This window comes from Corapipo altera, unplaced genomic scaffold (assembly GCF_003945725.1).
Source record: "Corapipo altera isolate COAL_440 unplaced genomic scaffold, ASM394572v1 61, whole genome shotgun sequence".
NCBI lineage: Eukaryota > Metazoa > Chordata > Aves > Passeriformes > Pipridae > Corapipo > Corapipo altera.
The window spans coordinates 6,064,562-6,086,322 of record NW_020884910.1 but is presented as its reverse complement, the minus strand read 5'-3'; the positions used below and the strand labels follow the sequence as shown (position 1 = coordinate 6,086,322).

At 45.2% G+C, this 21,761-nt stretch overlaps 1 protein-coding gene across 1 annotated transcript; it reads right to left on the bottom strand.

The window, feature by feature from the left end:
* Positions 1-932: 932 nt before the first annotated feature.
* Positions 933-21,759, bottom strand: WDR3 (WD repeat domain 3). Its single transcript, XM_027653312.1, has 26 exons — positions 21,475-21,759; positions 19,936-20,145; positions 19,358-19,476; positions 17,619-17,697; positions 17,183-17,278; positions 16,611-16,721; positions 15,561-15,662; positions 15,344-15,441; positions 14,308-14,403; positions 13,750-13,980; positions 12,892-12,985; positions 12,434-12,535; positions 11,674-11,759; positions 11,091-11,226; positions 10,326-10,382; positions 9,534-9,634; positions 9,274-9,385; positions 9,025-9,159; positions 7,449-7,499; positions 6,741-6,806; positions 5,817-5,909; positions 5,213-5,260; positions 3,512-3,555; positions 2,890-3,018; positions 2,304-2,397; positions 933-1,699 (listed from the first exon to the last, which is right to left on the bottom strand). Exons 1-26 carry the CDS (start codon positions 21,643-21,645, stop codon positions 1,544-1,546), a joined length of 2,817 nt encoding a protein of 938 aa, XP_027509113.1. The 5' UTR covers positions 21,646-21,759; the 3' UTR covers positions 933-1,543.
* Positions 21,760-21,761: the final 2 nt, after the last annotated feature.

Genomic DNA, 21,761 nt, shown 5'->3' with positions numbered 1-21,761 from the left:
AACAAAATTTATCATCCTACAGTTCATCCTCTTCCTCCCACTGCAGTAATTCCTCTTATGAGACTCTCTTATGAGGGTCTTCTCTGGGAGGAGTAAAGAAAGAACAGAATACGATGAAAGAGAACAGAATAGGTCAGGATGGAGACATGTTTGAGTGGAGCTGTTTGATCACAAGTTTCACCCATATCTGGACAAATATAAAATTAGAGAGGCACCCAGAAACATACGGCAGAGCTGTATGAAGGTTGCTACTTCTGTAAAGAGTCTGAGACCCACCTGCTGGAATTAGAGTACAACATGCTCCTGTAAATTACCCAGACTCTGCAGAATCAAGTGAACAATCAGCCCCCCTGACAAAGTTATTTACTAACAACAGGTACTCTAAGAGGTGTGGTTATTACACCTGAGGTGCTGCCTAAAGACTGAGCTACTGAATTGTTTGCTTTTTGCACACTTGCTAGTAATAGAGAACCTAAGTCAAAAACAGCACTCAGCAAAAATTGGGATGCAAATAAAAATCCACATGAAATGCAGGTTAGAAGTTCAGCTTTGAGTACCCAAGTCAGACATGAAGGCCCAACAGCCAGCAAGGTAACTAGAAGCTGCCTCCACATCCACCAAACCTGTGATTACTGGTAAAAAATACAGCATGTACTACAAACTAATAACTTAGCAGAGCAGCAGAGCCTTGCTTGCTTTATCCTGCCTCTCTGCCCCCACTGAGAAAATAAACTCATTTATCTGATACAGGACAAGTACAACATTGCAACAATCCAGTGCAATTTCTAAAAACTGGATCAAGTACAATGCAAACAACCCACACTTCTCCGCTCAGTCTGCCAGCTCTGCAGAACAGCACAATCCTGGTGGCAGCCCTTTCATTTGCTCCCACTAATTTTATTCCCTGAAAAAAAATCCTTTCAAAACTGACACACAGGGAAAGGCAGCTGAGGCTTTACTAGACAAATATCAGGACAAAACACTGTGAACAAAATAGTCTTGTAGAGCATATATAAATATTCCTTTAACAGAGTACAGCCGTGTTTCTCCCCGTCCCACTAAAAAACTGAGCAGCTGTAGACCAAGTTCTCACACTTCAGCAGAAGTCACTGAGCTTTGTACAGAGGCCACAAGCCATGAACAGGTGTCAAACCAGTATGAAATCTTGCCGGCTGCCTTCCCTGGACAGGGCATGGTCTCACCAGCAGTCCATGTGCTGGATTCCGTTGAATCTGGGCTGCCAAAATGAGCTGATCTCTTTCACAGGATAATCAGCTCAGTTGCTAAGGGGCATTCCCCTGGAGGCAGAGCATGTACCTTTGACAGTCCAAATGCATACATTTGCAACAGACTACAGATAGTTCACCTCAGAGACAACCATTCTGAGTTAGGTTTACAAGCTGGTTATACCACATGGGGAGGGGACAGACTTTGTCCCAGCCACTGGACATCAGCACAGATGTTCAGCCACAAGAACATTTCCATGGCCAGCACTGAGGTTACATGACTCTATCCAGGTGCTCTAGGTCTTGGGCAGCAAATGCTAGAGCACTGCAAGAACCATCTTCTCTTTCTTCTTCCTCTTCCTCTTTTTCTCCTCAAAACGTTCAGTGGCATCAGCAAAAAATGTCACCTCATCCTTGGCCTCAATCTCCCTCTTCAGGAACTGGAGCCCTGCCATATTGAATCCCAGCACATCCTGCAGAGACAGACCAGCACCACACTGTTAGGCACATCTCAAGCTTGTTAGGGGGCACAGGGTCCTGTACTGGCAACCCTTTGCCAAGAAATGACACAAGCAGGGCAATCCACAGCTTTAAAGAATGCAACATTATTTAAATGTAAACTTCATCCAAGTAGAACAGACAGTCCTGCACTTGGTTCCCCACAGTCCTCTATTAAGAGTAGCTATAATACATTGATTATTCTGAAAGACAAATTGCTGACAGGCACCTGAAGTTGTCTCTGGGTAGATGCACAGTCTGCATTAATTAAGACAGCAGCCCACAGAAAAGCCCAAGAAAAACAAAGTTTATTTACCTCCTACATATTTAGAAAACTAGTGAGCCAAGGCCCAAATATATATAGCACATAACCAAGAGTAAATGAGGGACAGAGCACAGCTAGGCTCACATAAGGAAAAACATAAGGAAAAGGCAGCCTATTTTGCAAAGGAGGATGGTTTAAATGGGCTCAGACCCCTAACCAACTTTCCCAGTGGACACCACAGACAATACAGGCTCACAAACATTGGCCCATCCTGTTATTCTAGATCCTGGAGCAGGGGAGGGTGCAACACTCACCCGGGCCTCACTGACTCTGGAGATGGTAGTTTTCTTCAGATCTTCTATCACTGTCACCAGCATGTGGTTGCCTGTGATCTGCCCGAAATGTATCCTGGGAACAAAGCAGGCAGTGATGTATTGCAGCATTGTTCTTAGAAACATCAGAAAGCCCCTCTCCTGAGCCTCTGTGTGTTCTGGACATACTTTTTTTCTTAAATTAGGCGTCCCCAGACCAGCACTATAATAGGCATGGACAGATTTATCTGGAAAAGCTATTTTCTGAAGTCTAAGGGTGCAAGGGGAAAATCTCTCTGAGGACACAAGCTCTACACAATGACTGCCACCAACAGTGCCACTTCAGACTTCAAGTAGGATCTTTCATACCAATGAGACTTGGGGCACCAGGAGCAGCAACCAACCCCATCTGGGCATGTCAACACTGCATCTGATCAGTCCGTTCCCACACACCATTCACTGTGGGCTGCTGTGATTCCTTACCTCCTGCAGAGGCCACATGTTTATTCTCAAGGATGCTTCCCAAGAGCTTCAGACCCAGAGATGTATAAGAAAGCCCAGATACTGTCTGGGCAGATAAAGGACTCACTTGAGCAGGAAGAGAAGAGCTCGGCACAGGAGTTCAACATCTGAACCCAGGTGAATATATTCATTGAAGAGTCTGAGCAGGTCAGGGACATAGGAGAAGGGCAGCACCAGGAGAGACTCTTCCAGTTCACTGAGGAAAAAGCAAAGGGACAGAAGCATTAGTCTCAGCCACTGCAGTGCTACATATGAGCAGGAAAGACTTCCATATTAGTAGGTTCTGGTACAAAAGCTGTGCTAAGCATTCCTCATGGCCAGTCTGTGACTGCCCACAAAGCACAGTGTGTATGCACAGACTACAGCCCAGGCCAGCAGGCATCTTCTGGCACAGGGAGCAGGCACACAGCCCTACCTACTCAGCATTCCCAAACTACTCTCCACATACATGTGCATCTCCAAGCAGGCAACCCACATTCACAAGCTTCATCCCACACTTCCCATGGAAGGAACAATTTCCAATCCCCAATTCCATTCCCAAAAGAGGCTGCCAGGAACAGTAACTCCAGGCTCTCTAGCACTGCCCATACCTAGCATGAAAAACCATTAAAGGACCCCAGCCAGTCCCAGGCCTAGAAATTCAATAATCAGTCACAAATCTGTTCAGCAATAAGGCTCTTTGGACTCACCTTGACTTGACCTTCTTGAAAATTTCTAGCACATATGCAGAAGGCTGTAACAGGAAAGACAGTGAGACAGACAGATCAAGCTTAGTAGAAGAAAGAGGAAACTCCTTCAGCTTTAGTCAGCTGAGAAGTTCCCCCGCCTTAAAACACAGACCCAGCCTTCTCAGAATACTCTACACTGGTGAAGAATATTGTGAAAAATCTAGTTTATATTCAACAGGCTAAATCATCTCAATTCACTTCAATGAATCCTGTAAAAATTGGAAAAAAAAGTTTGGTGAAAGAAACAAATTATACATATAAAACCTTACACAAACTCATCTCCCAAAGACTTAAGTCCTGCTACTCCTGTTAATGTACTGAAAGCATTTGGCAGATGCAGAGCAGAACTGGGAATTGTCAAAGTGCCTAACTATTAAGTCATAGGATTTCATTAACTTCTGTTCAGTCTATCCAACTTATAATTAAAATAGACACATAATTATAGAGGGATAGAAAGGCTCTTGCAAGGTGATTACAGGCAGTTAGAAGGAAAACAGAAGGCTGTTTCATCTGGCATTGACATGCAGCTTTGAGCAACCTGGTCTAATGGAAGGTGTCCCTACCCATGGCGAGGGGTTAGAACTAGATGGTCTTTAAGGTCCCTTCCAACCCAAACAATTTTATGACTCCATGAAAAGGGGAGAATAAAAATCCAAGGATCTTCCAAAGGGTACTTAAAAACACAGTCTAGGAGTCCACATTAGAATAAACCAGGAAAACAAAAACTAGTCTACTCAGAGTAGTGGATTTTTACTTATCAATGAAATCCATGAATCATGCCTGTGTATTTTGCAGGATGTCAAAAATTCTCAGAATTAAGTAAAAACTGTAGTAGTACAGCATTAATGAGTTAAGGCACCAGCTGTAGCCTGCAAAACCTGGACTTTTAACTACCATACAGAATTTTTTCAGTGTAAATTCTTCAGGAATAGAAACACAATCCATAACTGCTGTACCAATGCCATGTAAGTCAACCCAGGTAGCTACAACACAGCCCTGCCTGTGGTTACAGCTGTACAGGCAGATTCCTGATTTAGGATCAGGAAGCCTTCATGTGCTTCCAGCTCCTGCTTCCTGAGTCAAGGCAACACAGTAGGTATGTTGGGACAAACAGTCCACAGGTAGAGTTTCTCCCAAGAAAGAGAATTAGCAACTGTCAGCATATGAAGTACTTTTGTTCGTGGTCTGACACACTGATGCTCATCATGGTCAAGTAACCACATAACAGGACACATCATGACTTGCACCTATGTTTTTACCCAGCAGCCTAGCACTTGGACTAGCATATTCTCCAAGACTTCAGAAGCAGGTCCAAACTCCCTTTTCTCTACAGTGGATTCAATTAAACATCATCCACCTGCAAAGAAATTGCTAGCTACTGAGCCACAGGATTTCATTCCCCCCTCTTTAACCCTGATGGGGTTAAACTTTTGTAATACACATGCAAGATACTAAAAAATAATTTTAAAAATCCACCAAAACTCCACAATCATGAAAAACCCAAATTATGTTCACTTTGCACAAACCAAAATGCCAAGTTTTCAAGTTGGATCAAGCAGTCCTTTCCCACAGCAACACAGTGTTTTGATTCAGCCAGCAAATCAACCAGCCCTACTCAACTTGAGAAAGAACCACAGCCTGTGGCCTGGGCATTCCACTTACCGTAATATTGCCATAGGCACGGAGGATGGGGTTGACAGGAAAGGGAACCTGGAGATACAGAATGGGTTAGAATGAGGAGGGGGTGTGTGTACAAATGCATATTCAGACCAAATTTTCATCCATAGCAGAAGAGAGCTTTTATTGAGTGTCTTACTGCAATTCCCACACCTCTATCCTCTCCAGAACATCGCTGAAGGCCTCATTTGCAGCCACTAGACAATCTCATTCTCAGAAGTATATGACTAACCCAAACATGTATGAATTTTCTTCCACTTCTTGTCACTTTTTCCACTTACATCATAGCCCCTTATTTAGCAGGGATTGTTGAGATGAAGGCAAAGACTAGGCTTTAGGATGAATTTGCAGCAGCACACTCTTCCATGGACAAAATGTAGATCCTACTATGTCTTCAAACATAAAGATATTGGAAGGAAAGAACACACCACTAACCATGCTCCAGAGCATGGTGCCATTTAGTTCTCCAAAAGACTTCAGCAAATATCTGCTGTTTCTGGCTATCCTGACTTTATCTGCATGCTAACCACCTGAGCTGGAAGGATACACTCAACACACACCGGGATTGGTACCTTCCTCAGTCTTTTACCTCTTTCCCTGCAGCTTTGCATATGGCATTGTGTTCCTTTAGTTTCGCCATCTCTTCTCTGTACAGCTCGATAGCTTCCATGATCCTCTCAGCCTGTGCAACACAAGAACAGCATATCAGTGACACAGGACAAGCCAAAGCAAAGCTCAACTGGACAAATGGAGGTGGCAACAGAGGGGTTAACCCGGAGCACCAGAGGGTATCTCACCCAGTAACCTCTGCCCCAGACTGCATCTGAGCACATCAATCATGTCCTGAAGACATCACACACCACCCACACTGCTCCCACTTCCCTGGGTGCTCTCTGCTGCAGCTTCAGTTGTTGCCTTGACACTGAACTTCACCCACAGCAAGCAGTACCCCTTTGAAGCACAAGCCAGGGTCAGGACATTTTGCCTATTCAGATTAAGGATTTCCTCTGTATTTAAAAGAGCACCAAACCATTGAAATCTGTGGCCATGAAATTACCCACCCCCACACCTTCCTGCTACACCTGCCTCCTCAAGCTCCACAATACATTTCCACCTTCCACAGATGCCCACAGGACTGCACAGCCCTTCAGGGAGAGGCCTGATGTCTAGAGAACATCCCAGCTGCCTTGTGCTCCTTTGGGCTTCAAACCCCACAAGGCAAGAGCAGGCCAGTCTGTCCCACACATGACAGGCAGAGAAAGCTGCAGCTACAGGAACCTCACATCTCATTCTCTGGAAAGATCTCAGGATTTCTTGGTGTGGGACTCTCTAGAGTCAGATCCTTCTCTGTCGGCCACAGAGCAGGACAGACCGCTCTTGCAGGCAGATGCAATCTGCCCTTATGTGACAGCATGAGTTACTCTTCAAACTGATGCTCTGACCCTGTGACAGCCCCCCTATAGCAGAGGCTGGTAAGGCACAAATCAACACTGGCAGACCCCCACAACCTTACCGCTTTGATGGTTTCAATAGTCTTCTTTCCTGCCAGCCCTGTCTCTCCTTGCGTCTCTCCAGGCACCTACAAAATACAGAGTTGCAGTTCCCTCCTTCTGCAGCTGAGCAGCTGATACACGTAGGCACCCGCTGTGGTAGGCATCCTACCATAATCCATACTAAGAAAAACATCAGCCCTGTTCCCTGAACTGGTCATTTATGTGGGGAAATACAAGTTTTCCCAAGTGTACAGCTTTTCCTCCAGAACAGAGGCACTGTACTAACACTGAGCTCTGGGAGGCAGGAAAATACAGTTTTTGTTCTGCCAACAACCCAAGCATCTGAGCTATAGGGATGAGTCTTCCCCACCAGTCCTGCACTACACGGACCTGGAAGCAGCTGCCAGAAGGCAGTCCTGCCTTGGTACAGAGCTGGTGTGGACCTGAATTGGGGAGATAAATAGGGCAAAAGCCCAGTAAGGTTTCAGTGTCCACAGCTACTGTGTAGCAGTTTGGCCAGCTCCACACAGTCTCCTGAAGCTGCCTGTGTGAAGTACCAAAGTCAAATGCATCATGGTGCAACCACAACTTCTGCAGCACCTTCCCCTCTGTACCTCCTCAAAGCAAGAAAATTATCTTTCCTCTCTGGTACCTCTTCTACACCTCTTACAGAAATAGTTATTCCAGAGTTTGTACAGTCAGACGCACATTCGGATGGTGCAACTCACCACAGGCTGCTCTTCCTTTGCCACACTCTCTTCATACTCAGCTTCTCGTTGCTACAGTGGATGAGAACACAACATATTAACGGGGTGAGCAGGCAGCAAGGGTACAAATTCCCTCCAGACTGGTTGAGCAAGGCAGCCTGCAGCTTCATGCAGCCCATTGCAAAACCAAGATAAATAAGCTGAGATCAACAGTGCCAGTGCAAAATGCCCATTTGTCCCTGCTCCCAACACCACAGGGAACTCTAGCATCTTCCAGACAAGAAGAAATTAAGGCCTCTGCTTTGGATGCAGCCCATCAAGCTAAGACAGACACCACAGCAGTTCAGCACCAGACCTTTCACCAGTCACACAGCACAGGAGTCCTAGGGTTGTCCTAGCATGCAAGAGCAAAAAGCCTCCAGTCTGCCATCTCTCATATGAATAGGCATCAATTACATCAGCATGTAATTCACTACTGGTGTATTCATGCCCACCTTGCTACTCAAACTTGACCCAAAACACACTTTTCTAGAATCTAGCAAAGAAGCTGTCTCTCTTTTTACCACCCTCATTCCTAGCACACCAAACACTGGGCATCAAAGTGCAGGCTCTGGGTCAGCTCTTGTAAACAGGCTGGGATAAAAAAAACCCATACATCTATTGCAGGTTTCTCATCTACTCCTGCTTCTGCATTTCTGCCTCCTTCCCTCACCAGGGTTTGAGAACTGCTTTAAGAAGCGGTGACAGAGACAGGTTCCTCTGAGGGATACAATGAAAAGACAAGAGTTACAAATTATTCCAATGGAATTTCCACTTGGATACATGAAATAAACACATCCATTGCCCCTATGGTGGCTCAATACTGGAACAGCTGCTCAGACAGCCTGGAAAATCTCTTTCCTTGGAGATGTCCATGTACCAAGACAAGTATCTGAGCACCTGCTTTAAGGTTACCTTGCAGTGAGCACAGGATTGGACTAGAGATCTTTATACCTTCTTTCCTATTGAAGTCCTTCTTGGAGTCTATGAGTCCTCACAACACATGCTCAAATGGAATAGAAGGGGCTTCTTCCAGCACCCCTGAGCTCTGGGGCCTGCTACTAAGACAGAATGGACCTCTCACAGTAGGGAAAGAGGAAACCAAGACAAACTGCATTTAACAGAAGCGGTGCTTTCCATCACTCCACAACAGCCACCTGCTGAACTGCCTCCCAAACACACTTGTATTGAAAGGAGAACAAGATAATAAGTGAATATCAAAGACTGTAGCCAACAGACCTGCAGAAAACCACAACTACAGACCAAAGTCTGAGAAGCAGGAGAGAAGCAAAGCAGAGAGCAAGTTAGCCAGGCATCTGCAATGCAGGACAAGCAAGCACAGGCAACACCTGCAAGTGCTGTCTGCAGACAGCTCAGGGCACAGTCCCATCATGCAAAAGGTGATAGACAAGCCTGGGCACCCCAACACCAGGCTGTGGTTCATAATGAGCCAGTCTGCCAAGTGTAGAGCCGGGCTCTTCCACAGTGAAAAATGAGGAAACTGCCTGCTGAAAAGAGTCCTGGAAGTTGTCTTTGGCAGGAAGGATGCAACTCTCACCATCTCCCTCTCCTCTTCCAAAATAAGTGGCTCCCTCGTCCTTTCCCAGAGGCGCAGGGACTTGTCATGGGATGCTGACACCACATAGTCTCCACTGGGACTGAGTGCCAAACACCACACCTCCTGGTGATGCCCCTGCATGGTAGACAGAAGAGGTATGGCATGAACACCACCCAACTCCCACCCCTGAGGAAAATGCTGCTCGTACAGGGATAATGCTTCCTTTCAACGATCTCAAAAACTTCCTACCTCCAGGGTCTGGATATGTTCAAATTTATCTGCATCCCACTGCTTAATCTTGCTGTCCTTCCCAGCTGTGAAGAAGAGATGGGATTTCGGCACAAACTGCAGATACATCACACTGGAAGAGAAGAAGGCTCAAATTTACCCACTTGGGGAGCACTGCAGACCTTCCCCCCACTCTATGCCGGACAGAAGGATTATTGCTGGATCACAATCCCTTGGAGACAAGAGAGTCCACAGCCCAGATGCTGTAGGATTTGACTAACCTGTCATCGTGGGCAAAGAGAGAACGGTGACAGTCTCCAAAATCCAAGCCCCAAATCTTCACATTCCTGTCAGCAGAGCCGGTCGCAATTAGAGTCCCATCCTACAGAGTAAAAAGAGAGAGGGGGTGGGTAGCTGGCTGGCAGCCCCACAAGGAACAGCTGCTGAACCAGTGACTAAGCACTGCTGAGAAGGCAGGTATTTGGCCCCTGAAATACGGCCTCCTGATATCTCCACCTTCTCTCACCATGGTGGCCCATGCCTGTGGTACTGGTTGGTACAGTGCACTGACAGCACTCTGGCCCTCCTCTGAACCTCTGCAGATACTTAATTATATCTTGACATTCTTGGCTTTCAATGAGCCTCATTTCAAAGACACCTCAGAGCAAGATGCAGCCCAAGAAGGAATAGACATGAAAGCAGACAAGAGGGTGCTTCATCATCTCAGCACCTGGTCTCTGCTCCCACTAACAAAAAATTCAGGCTCCTCTCACATAGTTCGTAAGTTTAGCAGAGAGTAGGTAGTACCTTTTAAGCTTAGTCTAAGGAACCACAAGAGCATTTTGGTTTCCACTCACTCACAAAATGCCCTGGTCAGTTCTGTCATGACCACTACTCTGGTACTCCTTCCAGGGAGCACAGGACTGCTTGCTGTGTCCCATCCAGAAACTGCCAAGTTGGGAGCAAGGGGGTAATAAGAAACCATTATCCTAGAAGCCTTGCTGCTAGCAGAGGTTCTCACAATCATCTATATCACCCATTGACCCACCTAACACAGCCCTAATGATACTTACATAGCAGATGTCCATACACAGCACTGGCAGTTTGTGTCCGTACAGAGAGAGGAAAAACTGAAGCAGAAGAAAGGTGACTCAGTTAGACATGCTGGGTAGAGATGTGTAAAAATCTCAAGCTACAGGCTAGTTTTGATCTGCGTCAGGAGCTCTGTCTTCCTAGCGCTGCTCCACTTCTATTCTTGTCCTGAACAGTTTGCAGCAGGGCCATGATGGCAGAACTGAGAGAAGGGTGGAAGGACCCAAGCAAGCTGAACTTATTCTGGTGCTAATCACCACTGCCTATGGAGTTTATTTCTCTCTGCCTATCTGTCAGCCCCAGTCTGTCCTGTGTCACTCCCTAACATTCATGTGCTAATACACAGCTCACAAAACCACCACACACTGCTCACAAGGAAGGTTCTCCTCCCACAGGTTTTGCCTCTGCTATGCCCTATTTAGTGCCACATGTGACACATCCATCTACACCCTTATAGTGCCTGGCAATTCAGGAGTAACACCATGTCTGCAACGTTCAGAATGAACCTTGGCACCTACAGGTTCAGAACACTTTCCAGATGATACATGGATCTTTTCCCCAGTGTCAGCCAGCCATGGTTCAGTCAGGCTTGCTAGCAAACAGGCACCTGAAGCAGGATGCACAGTCTCTCTGATTATTACTAGTGTTGCGCAATAAACAGACATTTTTCTAATGTATTCCTCATCTTGCAGGTTACCATTACATCACTCCCTGCACAGCCTCACAGCCCATCTGGTCTTGCACACCTTGAGCGTGTCAATATAGAAAATCTTCACAGTGCAATCCAGTAAGGAGACAGCCAGCAGTTTCTGGTTGGGGCTGTACCGCACACAGAGAACATCTTCATCCAGCTGTAAAATGCGTACATGTTTCATGGAAAGCCTGGCAACAAGAAGAGGAAAAAAATAACTGTTATCCCAAACAAACAAGTTAGGAAGTCCCACACTGCATCCTGGGAATGCAAGTTAATTGTAACATGTAGCATCTCATGACTTATAAAAGTCATTTATGACTTTTATAAGACAGGACTGGAAATAAGCAGGCCCTGCAGGCTGACGAACTTCACTGCTAAATTTAATACTTAATGATCTGGAAGCCTATCCTGATTAGAAGCTAAACTCATACAGAAGAAAGGGATCAGAATTAGGCAAATGCCCTTCTCCAGCTAAGCTCAGGCCTTCACAAAACAGCACCAAGCTCACACTCTTCTCTGCGTGTTCCATACAGGTGTCATGGGCGCTTCTTGCAGTGCACAGCGAAGGCCAAAGCATCCATCAACAACAACAGAGACTGCAGCTCAACATAGCCCAGAAAGGTTTATTTTCTCACCTTTTCTGAATACTGCTCTCATCCTTCACAAGCTCAAACTCCCAGAACTTGACACATTTATCAGCTCCTCCTGTCACAAAGCCCCGCTGCAGGGGAAAACAAGAAAGTTATTGTGAAACCAATTGCTATAATCCAGATAAATTCTACAGCAAAGAATTGCCAACACACAAGAAGGTTTTTGAAGTGTCCCACTTTCCTCCAGCATCAATGATTAAGTGGACACCACCAGAAACACTTGCTCTGGTTAAAGCATGCATTACCCATTGGCCGAGGAGCAACAAACAATTTCAAAAGCTCTAGTAGGGAGGTCTAAAACAAAGACCCCAAACATAAATCAAAACCTGGACTGAAATGTTGGGATTGAAAGCAGTCATCTCAGCTGTAGGCAACAATGTGTATGTGTTTTGTGGGCAACTTGACACTCCCACTGTTACTGGATCACACACACCTTACCATCACCACACAAGCACAGCCTTCTAAATGAAGAACACTTCAACATTATCCCATTTACATTACGTTCAGAACAAGAGTAAAATCTATCACATACATTTTAACCTGTAGGGTGCATGAATGTCAAGCAGGTTATTGCTTGCTATTGTTTTGATTCCAGTACAAAGCTCTTAGACACTACGAGCTGCATTCTCCACCTCCCAGGATGAGGGGTTCCCATGTCTGATCAGTAGTGTAAACACAGTACTGAAGGAAGGAGCTACACAAAAAGACATGCAACAGATGATACTTAGAAAGGTGGCTAAGTTACCTGGTCTGGTGAAAGAGCAATGGACCACACTGCCCCATCATGAGCATTAAGTGTCTCTATCAGACTCCCAGACGCCAGGTCATACAGCTGCAGCTTCCCTGTCTGGGAAGAAAGATACATCACAGACGACAAATCAGCCCCTCCGCTCACAACTCATGATAGCTCCCTGCCATCCATCTCCCCAACAGCCAGCTTCATTAGATGGCTGTTACAAAGAGGATCAAACTCCTGATCTCTGTCAGGGATGTCGGAGCTCTCCCCAGATGTTCAGTTCAAGCTAAAAGAACTCCATAAAGAGTTTGGGAACAGAGCAGAACCTGTCAGAGAGGTTTTTACACCCAAAACAGAGTGCTCCACATCAGGAGACACAGTGCATTTTCTGTGAGGTTGCCTTAATGACACTTTCACAACATATTTCCAGACCTGGGCAGTCTGGAGTGGAGAAGGACACTCCTTACCTTGGTGCCAATGATGACCTGCCGATCTCCCGGGACAAAGAGCGAGCAGAGCGCATACTCACAGTCCATCGTCCGGATGCACTGCAAGGTCGATCTGTGGGCAGAGACAGAGCCCAAAACCTCTTATCAGACACAAAATCTGGCCCACTCAGTGAGAGACATGCTCCAGGGTAACATCTGCACACAGCTGTCTTTCAGCTGGGGTCAGAAGAGACACCACCACCAGCCTATGACCCAAGTGCTATCCAGCACTACTGCTAAGAATATTTTCCATAAAAAAAAGCAATTATATAGTCCACTATCGTGACTTATTGCTGTTGTGAGGAAGGACAGAGCTCCCGTCCTCCAACAGCAACTCCTGTCAGTCAGGAGAGGAGAGAGGAGTATAAGATAGAGAGTTCAAAGGTAACAGAGTTTGAAACACATACCACTCAGGAAACACTGGGACAACAACCTAGATCAAAGTAGAGCCTACTCAGTCTAATACCAGATCCTTCAGATAACCCACATGGTCTCAAAAGAACAGGCAGTACCTTGTTTAGCATAACAGTTAGTACCTCTTATTAAAAAGGAAAAAACAAAAAAACCCCCTCACAACATAATACAGTCTCTACCACACTACTATGTATGACTTTTGTATTTAGACCTTGTGTTGCAATTTTAGCTGTACAGCTTCTCAGTTTCCCTAATAAGAAAACAAATCAAATTGTTTTCTTTTTATTTCCTTTACTTCATTCACTACTTTATCACTCTCCATTGTCTCCTCTCCCTTATCACTGCTTTTCTGAACACAGCATCTGAGTTCTGGGAGACTGACACACATAGGGCACAGGACACTGACCCAACTGGACTGCATACCTGTTCCAAATCTTTACAGACTCTGCAGCTGCTGAGAGAATGGCAATGTTGTCAGAGCTAAAAGCCAACGTCCTGACATCACTGCGGTGGCCTCCAATGGTTATCTTGGATGCACGGACAGCCTGTGGGACTTGTGCTGACAGGTCCAGGTTGTATGACTCAATGACATTGTTCTGGAGCAACAGTACGATCTTCAGCTCTCCTTTTGGAGAGAGAATCAAGTCAAATGACCTGTTTGATCAGACAAAATCAGAGCTGTACACAGGGGCAATAAGGCAAACTGTAGGAGGGATCAAATATCAAGGTGAAATGATACAGGAATATAGACAGAGAACATCCAACAAGCAAGTGCACACTAAGACGCAGAAGTGTGCAAGAAGGGGACCACTAGCAGAAGAGTGTTAATGGACTGGAGATCACAGTAGGCCTCTCCCCAGCTCCAAGCTAAACAAATGTCAAAGGGGAAATTTCTTCCACCTCTCCCCCTACAGAGCAGTGCAGAGCTCTCCCCAGGTAGCTGCATAACCATTGCTCAGGCTCTATCACACGCTCACTCACTTGATTTTCGAAGAAGCTTTGACATTAGTGACCCGCTGAATCTCCTCTTGCAGGCTCAGCTCCACATTCCTTTCAGGTACCTCTTCAGATTTCTGTCTAGAAATGTCAGATAAGGGAGGAGAGTCAAGTGATCCATCACAGCCAACACAAACTAACACAGAGACACAGAACAACATAAAGTAATCACTTAGTCTGCTGAAAATAATCTCTCTCTTATCCAGCAATGCCAATCACATTTAGGAACAGGGTGAGACAGTGAAGTTTGTGCCGGTATGAAGACTACTAAAGAGAAAATCTGTCCTAAAAAAGGCAAACTCGTCTGGAGCCAAAGCACTTGAACAAGGCACGTGAGAAATACGGATGCAAAACAGACAACAGAAAGCTGTGTTTGAGAGTGAGAGCAGCTTCTGCTCATCTCCTACCACCCACCAAAAGTCCTCGGTCATTGCCAAAATGCATCTCCAGATTTACACACCCGGTGCTTTAGTTTCTACCCCGGAGTCAGACCCCTCCCTAAGGGCAGTTCTGAGGCACCTGTTAAGTGCCAGGATATGCAGAGACACCCTTAACACTAAGAAAACATTAAGAAAGCTCTCACCTGTACGTAAGCTCTCACGAGCCTAATGTAAAACAGGAGATGAGGCATCAGAGTCACTCTGACTTCTCAGATGAAACTCTCATTCCTGCATGTCCTATCAAGGATTTACTTCGATGCAGCAAGCAGTATAAACAGCACCTCAGGTAGAGGTGAGTAGTTCTGAAAAACCTATTTTATGATCATTTCTTTGCACACATTAGCTTCTTTTTTTGCAAGGCAAAGACTCGGAAAGAAACGTCTTTATTTAGTCTCTAAGAGCAATGTTGATCAGACAAGCACCAAGGATGCACAGGAACAGCAACCCCAAAATACAATGGCTAGCACAAACAGAATGACCAAAAGTTTGGAGTTCAACCTCTGTATAATGCTACTTGAGTGGCTTTTCTACCAGTTTTCTGGACACTGACAGCATCCAAATACATCCAAAAGACTGCTTACTTGGCTTTTTTCTTTGCTTTCTTAATTTTCTTTTCCAATTTCTTCTGCACCTCCTCTTCAGAAAGGACAGCAAACACTTCCAGAACAGCATCTGTTCCCTAGAGACAGAGTAAACAAAGTCAAAGGAATGCAAAACCCTGGCTGGCCCTCACAGAAATTACCCAAGGTCTCTAACAGCCTCCTCTATAGCTCAATAGCAGAGGAGCCTATTACTCACATGACAGGCCAAAAACTTGCCCATTCGGTCTGTGGCAAGAGTAACTACTCGGTCTCTCCCTTCCCGCACGATGGATCCAACTTTGCTGCACTTAACGATGCGCTATAGGGAAAGAAGAAAAATCTCTGGTCTGAAATGTCATTTGATCTTCTCAAGCAAACTCAGAAACCTGCTGACAAGGGAAATCAAGAGAAGAGGGGGAAATGAACCTAAAAGGTCTTGGTAGAACAGCTAGTAAGGACAATCGAGACAAAACAAGCATCTGTGTGAGCGACAAAGCTTATCTCCTTATATTTTGTTGCATTTTAACTGAAAATAATCATTGACAGTCTCAGTGGAAAAATAACTTAAATTTATTGGCAAATCACAGCCATTTAAGAGACAGAGATGAATTTTTATGCTACAAAGGCACCAGAACTTAGTTCCTCTGTCAGTAGAGGCAGAGAGGGTGACAACAAAGACTCTTAAACAAAGGGTTGAAGGGAGAGAAATCATCTGGAGAGGAAGCTGGAAAATTCTTTAACAAGGTATCTACCAGAACTACAAGCGATCTGAAATCTGAGCAGTACCCCAGAAAGTTCCACCAGAAAGAAAGATTCAGTAAAGCCTCCAGCAGCAGCACAAGTGAAAATGCCTTTCTGCAATCAAATCTCACACCATACTTCATTATGGTGCAACTCTGACCTCCCAGTTTCTGCTACTGATCTGCAAAGCTCAGCATCAGCACTGCCAACCAGCCAGTAACTGTCTTAATCCTGTGTGGTTTGATCAAAGAGCTCTATTAGCAGAGTTAAACTTTAAACATCTGCTAGTCCTCCTCTTTCAGTGGAGAATGTGTATGTGTTTTGGTACACGTAGTTCTGCTGATGTTTTACAGGTAGATGAGGCAGCAACTTCTGCTGAGGAAGTTGTTATGGAACAACAAAAGAATTATGGAGAAAAACAAGAATCACGTTTTCCCAAACACGTTAAATATGACACTCAGGGTATAAACCACGTAAATGAGGTTAGACAGACGATCTCATAGACAGCATGGAAAACTGATCTTACTTCCTCAGGATGCTCATCCAACTCTAAGGTCTCGTCCTCTTCAGTGTTTTCTTCTGTGCCAGGTGAAGGCCCTTTGCTTTTTTTGGACTCTGGCTCGTCAGGGTCTTTTACCTGTTCATGGGCAAAAAAGAAACACCATAAGGAGTACCTTAAACCACAAGAGCTACAGCGTTCTTGTTCCTGTCTCACACTTCATTTCCCTGGAGATACAATTAGTTAGTGTACACCAGAGCGGCCTACAGCATGCCTGGAGGCACCAAGCACTCCATGTTCTCTCATGATTATCATCCACCCAGAAGACTGTCCCCTCTAGCCATAAGGCAGGAAGATCTGACACACTGTGGAAATCTTGTTCTGGAAGTGCTTGCAGCCTCACTTGAAAGCTAAAAACAGAGAAAACAGCAAAGCCCATCCCAAGGGCAGCTTCTGGACCCCTCAGACAGCAAAGATGTTGCTTTGGCTCTGCTTCCCAGAAAAACAATTAGATTTTCATATGTACCAGTCCCACCTCAGTCCAAAGACAAGCAGCCAGACAGGGGGAAGATTGAGGGGTTACAGAGGGAGTGTCTTACCTCCTGGATGTATGCGATATCCCACACCCTCAGCTCACTGTCAGCACTCCCAGTGATCAGACGCTTCTCTTTGGATAGCAGAGCCATGCCCCAGACCTGTCCAGAGACACAGTGTGAGGAAACGGCTTATGGTTGCTTTAACTATCACAACAACAGCAGTGCATCTTTAATTGATTTATTTAAATTAATTAAACAAAAGAGAATGGCTAGCTGAGACCTCCTCTGGGGACATCTGTATCGGAATTGTCACCCACTGCATGTTGATGACAGCTCCTGCAAATTATAGAAGTTTCTCATTTGTTCATTCCTAAAGCCTAATGACAAGTAAAATGTATGACAGTGCCAGCTTACAACTCCTGAGAGCAGGGAGAGCACAAAATGAGCCATGTAACCCAAAGTCCCTCCACCCCAACAGTTCCCCACATATCCCCTTTACCTCAGTTCGGTGTCCAACAAGAGTTTTGAAGCAGTGCTGGGTATCCAGATCCCACCATTTTACCAATGTGTCTTTGCCACTGGAACAAAGAATCAAAACTCAGCACTTGAGGAAAGACTGCCAGAGCACACATGCTTAGAAAAGTGGTAGAAATACAGAAAAAAAAAATCTAAAACGTGCCATAACATTTCCCAGAGCAGCTGCTCAGGCACTGAATTTCTCAACCTACACAAAAACAAAGTAGAGCAATGCAAAAGTACTACAAAAAGGTATCTGGCAAGTCACTGAAAACTGCTTCCACCTCTGGATGCAGCTGCCAGCCCCAGTGTCACACTGCCTTCTTTCTTGCTTATTCAGGATGAGAACGATTCTCCGTAGTCGCAACCAGTGCCACGCCTGTGCATTGACCAGGCTACAAGAAACACAGATCCCTTCCTTTTGAACACTCATCTGGAGCTGCTCCTTCTAACAGAGAATTACAGCTGTTTCAGTCCTTCGAAGCCCACATACCATTAGATCTCCTTGAAAACACACACATTAAGCTACCTCAATCCTACAAGAGCATCCAAGATAAGTAATTCCAGCATTTAAACAGATTCATTCAGCGCACCTTACAACAATTTAACTTTATTTATTTTTGGTAAGTTTGTCAGAGCCTATTTTCCTCAATAAGTTTCAACTAAATCAAGATATAAATTGTTACATTACTAAGCTCCCTCAGGACAAAAAACCCCCTCTGATTACAAGTGGTATTTATTGTTAATCCACCTATTTTGTTACATAGGATCCAAAGGCATTTGTAAATTGGACATATGAAAATACCACAAAAAATTCTGTACACAAAGGAAGGCAGTTAGTTGCTTGGGCAATAAAACAATCTAAAGTAAGGAAGCAAGACTTTGCATCTCCAGAAAAACAGGATAATATCTCTACTCTGTTAATATAATAGGTAAAAAAACAGAGAGGAATTTTATCTCAATTTAGCTACTGAGAAAATTAAGAAGCATTTGTAAAGCTGACCTGCAAATATTGAAATTGCATTAAGAGATGGGTATCATCCACCAAACTGATCAAATACTACTTTTTCCATCTGAAAAAAATTTAAAAAAAGCTAAAGAAACTCTAATTTTACACTCACCTGATTGCATGGACTTTTCTATTAGGCTATTAGATGATATATTAATAAATAAAAAATTACTGACACTTCAGCAAGAGTATCTTCTGTCAACCATTTATTATTAAAGGGATTTAGTCAACTCGCAGCTCATGTTGAACAACTAAAAACCAACTAAAAAAAACCCCTATCATCTTTTAATTTATTCCTACATTTACAGTTTACGAGGAAGCAATTTTTCTCTCACATTGTTGTCTGAGTTACACATACAGACAGTTAAGTCTAGTTAATTCTTCAAGATGAACAGCAAAAATGGTTACATACATAATGAACATATTATCATTATTCCTTGTTAAAATAATTTTAAGTTGTTGCATTTACCAGCTTGTTAAACCCTTTTCTAAATACTGTTTTTTCAGTATGGCCATTTCAGCTCCACTAACCACATCTGCATTCAAGTACTATTAAAAAATATGTGGATGTGACAAAATCAAAGATGATGGTGGATCTGAGATCTCATGAGACATGAAGGAGAACACAAATGGGTGTAGAACATAGGATGTTTAAATTTCAAGGAAAACCATGCCTGCTTTCCTGATCAACAACTACACTTAGCCTGGCTCACCTGGTGACCAACAGGTTCTTCTCCTTCAAGAAAAGGACTTGAGTGACAGCATCCTTGTGTCCTCTCAGCCGGTACAGACCACTCTCATTGATGACATCCCACACGATGACTTCGGTATCCTGGAACAGAGAGAGCATCTTCAAGGGACTGGCATTTGTCTCTGCAAAACTTCTGCCACAAGACTGAAAATATTACCTGAGAGCACACTTTCTCACTCTCAACTTGAATGTCAAGGATACTTAATGCAAGTACCATTGCTTCCCAAAAGGTGCATTCAGACTATTAAACGTATTGTTATCCCAGATAGAGTCACTTTCGCTATTCCTGACCTCACAAGCTTCTTCACTTCAAAACCTCTACTAGTACCCTACTCCTGCCCTGCAGCCCCTGCTGCTTTCCCAGCCCTGGGCTCCCCAACTTCATCACTGTCTCGCTATCCTAACTCCTCTCACTGCTATCCTCTGGCTACAGGCAGAGGTCACACAACCCACTTAAAACGCTGAACATTTTAGTGCAGGTCAGCCTTCCCCATGGAGCAGCTCTGTGAAAGAGCCATCCTCCAGATGTGCAACCCTCACCTTTGAGCCAGATACCAGACGGCCACCCAGATGGTCATACTGCAGCGTTGTAACTGCAGCCCTGTGTCCATTGAAAGTGATATTCGTTTCTCCGCTTAGGAGGTTGAAGATACGGATTGATCCATCTTCGTACCCAACAGCCAAGTGCAACCCATCTGGAGACGGGCAGAGGCAACTGACTTCCTGCTTGAGACCCTTAAGGATAAGAACCTGCAATTTTTAGGAGACAAAACATGTATAATGTTGATAAATGATATGTCAGAGCAGAAAGAACATACTCTACTCTTAAACTGAACATCCAACTGAGAGCTTCTGCCATTTTGTAAGTTCGTTTTTCAACTTCCTGCACCAAATACAGTGTCATTAGCCCCATTTTCCAAGGCAAACAGCAGTTAGAAGGGAAGTACTTTCTCATAAACAGGAAACTGGTCCAGAATGAAGCCTGGAACTCAGCAGCTCAGAATTCTGCCTCCGCATTTTAAATGCCAGAGAGCAAGAAGCATTGTACGAGAGTAAAGACTGAAAGTTTCTTCCTAATTCATCCTCTCTTGCCTGGCCTTTCTCAGGAATAGAACAGAACTGCTTTCCCACAGACTGCACAAGAACATCTCCAAAACAACATACCAGCTGCCAGACTCTAGGGGCTGTGAGGTAAATCCTGATTTCAGTTTGTAGTGGACAGTAGCACTTACGGTGATTTCAGGAGACAATATGTGGCAAAGTCCTTAAAGTTACAGCTCACTGCCTTCCTATGAGATACAAGTTTCACATGGGATGCCCAGTTCCACAGCCAAAACACAAACTCCATGACATCCCTGATTCATCCAAGAACTTTCACACAGCCAGCTAAACAGGGAGCAGCTTTCCAGTCACCATGACAGCAATTACTCATCCTCAACTGAGGTACTAAGGCAAATCTCAAAGGATCCACAGTGAGATCCAGCCATTTTAGGATTAAGTCAAGATAAAATAAATTACTCTCACAGTAAGAAAAGAACAGCAGGACCGCCACTCCCTCCCTCTGACAACTGATGGCCACAAGGTACTAGCAAAAGAAAACAAAGGTGAGAGCTGCTGCATTCGAGATACCCAAATCATCTACAGCCGCATCTGCTCTGTGTGGCAGTGCTGTCTGTGGGATTTCAACAAATGCAAATCTTATCAAGCCCTTAAACAGAAATAAATAGTACCAAGACCTTCTTGTAAGCATCCAACATTGGAATTTATTCTGGACTATCAAAAAAATAACATTCTACAGGATCCTTTTGGTCCAATGACCAGTCTGGGGAATTGGAAAACGACAACACGATGGGGTCAGGACACGACCGGAACTGCGGACTCGAGCCATAATCAAACCTCACACTGTGCTCACACTACAGAGGGCGGGAAGCTGTGCAGGTGTCGCTTCCCTTCAAATACCGCCCAGTAACACGAACAGCTTTGATTCAGGTGGTCCAAAAGCCCCGCACGCTGCACCCCAGCCGTGCCCCGCCACCCATCACCCCCGGGCACCGCATCCCGGGCGGGCCCCGCTCGCACCTTCTCTCCTTTCCGCGTGTCCCACACGAACACGTGCTCGCAGCCCGGCACGGCCACGTAGCGGCCCCGCTCCCCGCGCAGCGCCACGAAGGCCACGCTGCTCCTGGCGCTCGCCACCAGCCCGAACAGCGCGGCGGGCTCGTACCGCAGGTACTGCCGCGTCAGCCCCATGGCGGCGGGAACGCGGAGGGGCGCGCGAGGGGAAGAAGGGGATGTGTAGGGAAAGCGCGGAGGGAGCAGCGGCCCCGCACGTGCAGCGCTCCCGGCCCGTCACCCGCCGCGCTGGA